Genomic DNA, 3,970 nt, shown 5'->3' with positions numbered 1-3,970 from the left:
GTTGTGCAGAGCAAGTATAGATACAAGTTTATAAGTTTGGTGCATGGTCATTGCATGTATATATGAGTCTATGTACTCCTTGATGTAAAGGCATATTTGGTCTTTTATACATGTGTAAAAGAGAGAGAGAGAGAGAGAGAGAGAGAGAGAGAGAGGTTGAGAGTGATTGAGTGAGTGAGTGTGGATACAGAGGGGGGACGTGTAAATGGGATGAGAGATAGAGGGGTTGTGAGTAGAGGAGAGTAAAGCTTGTGACGTTTTTGTGATAGCATTACCCACTATGCGATAGGGAAGTGAAGCTTGCGTGCGATGTGTAAATGGGATGAGAGATAGAGGGGTTGTGAGTAGAGGAAAGTGAAACATGTGATGTTTTTGTGATAGCATTACCCACTGTGCAATAGGGGCAGCTTCACTTCCCTCGCACCCCGCTTCGCGGCAGCGAAGAAGCGGGATAGCGTTCCTTGCGCGAAGCGCGGAAGGAACGCTAGTACATATTGTAGGAATTGGCATAACACTAACCAAACAAAAAATTTGAACGTGGCGGGAAACGAAGACGGCTCCCATGGAAGTCTCCGGCATCATCAGCATCATCATCATCATCAGATGACAGTCTTTCTCACGTATTCTCTGGCTGTCTTTCTCTGCGAGACCGTCGTCGTCTGCACAAGCTCGCCTGCATCTGCCCTTGGCTCAATCCAAGGGCTTATCATCAAGCAACCAGACTGCGGAAGCTTGGCAGCGGAGGCTTAGGTTCTCCCTGAGTTCCAGGTTAGGTTTTCCCTGAGTTTCAGGTTCCTCTGTCAGGTTTTTGCAAAGCTCCGTTTACCATAGCCTTCCCATGGCAGAGCACATTATTATCGTGGATGACGACGATGACTACAGCCCCTGCGTTGGCTCCCGGTCTCAACCGACATGCCTCACTCAAGAGCAGAAGGAACGGATTGCCAAGCAGAAGGAGCTGGCTCTCGCCAGACGATCAGCCTTGGATGCTCAGCAGAATAACCAAGCATCTCCTGCTCCTTCTGAATGCTTATCAGCATCAGCACTTCTCGGAAAGCTGAGAGCCTCCAAGTCAAGTTTGGTGTCAAACAAGCCACCTTCAGTGACTGCTGCAACTGCGTCCTTTCCGAGATTCATGAGGCGGCCGTTCGAACCACCACTCAAAGTTGTCAATCTTGACGATGATCGTGATAATGATCCTCAGATCTCAGTGCTGCAGAAAAGAAGGTCACAATCATATGATTCTGAAGAGGATTTTGCAGTTTCACAGGAGAGAAATGTGAAAATTAGAATTGATAACCCTGCCAAGAAGGTGCACGGGGGCTCGGGAACAGGCAATAAAATAAATGATGCTTCCGCACCTGCTGAGGAAATGGATATGGAAGCTGGGGTTGGGGATCATGCGAAGGCAAGGTACAATGGCACAGATGAAAGCAGAGGATGGGTGTCTGTCAGAAAAAGATCGTTTCGGGGTCGAATATTTGGGAATGTTGGCAGGGACAGTGTAAGCATTAGATTGCCTTCTTACTACAATGCTAACGGACATAACATATTGGCCAAGAAGCTGACCTTATCCCCACAGCAGAGGAAGGTGCTCTCGGCAATAGCTGCAGGAAAGTCTGTGTTCCTGACTGGCTCTGCAGGCACTGGGAAGAGCTATCTCTTGCAGGAAGCAGTTAGCACGTTGAAAAATATGTATGGAGCTGATAAAGTCTATGTCACAGCATCTACTGGTCTTGCTGCATGTGCCATTGGTGGCACCACACTGCATTCGTTTGCTGGCATTGGTTTGGGCACAGGAGATAAGAACGATTTGGCAAGCAAAGCCAGAAATAAGCGAGAAGTAAGAAGAAGATGGGTAGAGTGTATGGCTCTCGTTGTGGATGAAATCAGCATGATAGATGGAGAGTTATTTGACAAACTGGAGTTTGTAGCAAGAGCAGTAAGAGGCACAACAGGAAAGGCCTTCGGTGGCATCCAGCTCCTTGTTACAGGAGACTTCTTTCAGCTTCCACCCGTTCAGCCAGAGAAGGCTGACAAGTATTTTGCTTTCCAGGCAGATTGCTGGAATGATTGCTTTGATCTGCAGGTTGAACTCACACAGGTCTTTCGCCAGTCAGATTTGGAGTTTGTTGACATGCTGAATGAACTCAGACAAGGGCATTGCTCGCCATCGGCTGAAGCAAGGCTCAAGGCGTGTAATCGACCTGTCATGTCCTCCAGCACAGGGATCTTGTTAACAAAGTTGTATCCTCGCAAAATGGACGTAAACAGAGAGAATGAGCAGAGTTTGAGGTCTTTAAACAAGGAGACTGTCCAGATTATTGCAAAAGATGAGGGCAAGAGTGATTTTGCTTTGAGGCAGCTTGAGAACGTAAGGGCAGAGAAGGTCCTTTATCTCTCTGTTGGAGCTCAAGTAATGCTTGTGAAGAATGTGGATTCAAGTGTAGGTCTTGTTAATGGCTCCAGAGGTGTTGTTGTGCGCTTCATTTCTGTGGAAGAGCTTGATCCTGCAGATAACAAGGATGTTGCGAAAAAGTTGAGTCCAAGTGGGCTTTGGCCTGTTGTGCTGTTTGCTTGTGATGGTATTGAGAGAACTGTGAAGCCTGAAAGTTGGAGTGTTCTGGAGGGTAACACAGAAGTTGCAAAGAGGACTCAGATCCCCTTAATTCTTGCTTGGGCTCTAAGTGTGCACAAGTGCCAAGGGATGACTCTTGATCGAGTTGAAATTGATCTCTCAAGATCATTTGAGTATGGGATGGTCTATGTTGCGTTATCCCGTGTCAGGTGTTTGGATGGACTGAGGCTCATTGGTTTCAATCCATCTCTGATCAAGGTGCATTCCAAGGTTGTACAATTCTATGAACAGTTAAAAGCTAGCAATCAGTCTGAGATCACTTCCTGATCATGTAAAGCCAACTTTTCAAAACGAACATCTTGAAATGGTCGTATGATTTTTCTGGATGGATTGTTGCCTTCTTCCTGTTGCTTCATGTTGCGCTTCAGCTGATAGTTGTTTGTAGTTCAGGTTTTCATCCTTGGTCAAGCCACTTGAGACTGGCACTCCAAGAGTTGTTGCTTGGTCAATTAGCTGCTCTAGATTGTGTAGAATCTGGCGTTATAGTTGCTCTGCTAGACATATAAGAGGACAAGTCGTGCCTGGACCTTGAAAGTCTCAACAAAACCAAGAACACAAATGAAAACATTACACAGGGCCCCAGAAGATTCAATGCTGGCTTTGTGAGGAAATGGCACAAGTTTACTTAGCCAAGCTTTTGCCAATTGCCTTTCAAGATTATGAGTTGCCTGTAGACATTGATGAGAATTGAAACTTGCAAGTCATTCGGACTAGTTTACCAGTCATTGCCCCATACGGTATTTACATCTCCTCGACTGCAAAGACTATAAAGGCCGAGGTCAAAGCTTCCTCATCATGTTTTGGGCGTACCCTCGGCATTTATGATCTAACATCATAACAGCACCAGCATTTGGATATAGGTGGGAAAATATGACCTTGACATGGATTTGCTGTAATGATTTTGATATCAGGGTCTCTATTACCGCTCTAGTATGCCTGAACAACCTTGTCATTCATGCTACACCAATTTCTCAAGGAGCATCAGGAAGATTACAGTTGTATACCGAGTGATCTGATCTAGTCTCCAATGCTTGCTTGAGCTTGATCTTGAAGTGTCTACTCATGCCATGCTTTGCCGATCATAGTGCTGCGTCTCCTCATGCCATGCTTTGTCGATCATAGTGCTGCGTGGTTGCTTCGAGAGTTTTCCACGTAACTGAACCTTTGGAGTTCAGATGGTTTTTGGCTTGCTTCTCTGTACTATAATGACTTGATATTTGTTGGCGTTTGAAATCTTGTTCTATCACATCTTCACAGGGTCACCCTAATACAAATTTTTAAAACCAAGCAAGCTAATGAAGTCATGCCCCATACAATGAAATCATGTGCCAA

At 45.7% G+C, this 3,970-nt stretch overlaps 1 protein-coding gene across 1 annotated transcript; it reads left to right on the top strand.

The window, feature by feature from the left end:
• The first annotated feature begins 547 nt into the window (after positions 1-547).
• On the top strand, positions 548-3,650 carry LOC148015479 (uncharacterized). The gene has a single exon (XM_087665295.1). It carries the CDS (start codon positions 839-841, stop codon positions 2,903-2,905), a length of 2,067 nt encoding a protein of 688 aa, XP_087521421.1. The 5' UTR covers positions 548-838; the 3' UTR covers positions 2,906-3,650.
• The last annotated feature ends 320 nt before the right edge of the window (positions 3,651-3,970 follow it).

Source organism: Lygodium microphyllum, chromosome 24, assembly GCF_053477565.2.
Source record: "Lygodium microphyllum isolate KBCC chromosome 24, Lygodium_microphyllum_v1.1.10, whole genome shotgun sequence".
NCBI lineage: Eukaryota > Viridiplantae > Streptophyta > Polypodiopsida > Schizaeales > Lygodiaceae > Lygodium > Lygodium microphyllum.
The sequence above is the reverse complement of the archived record's forward strand: the minus strand, read 5'-3'. Positions and strand labels throughout refer to the sequence as shown.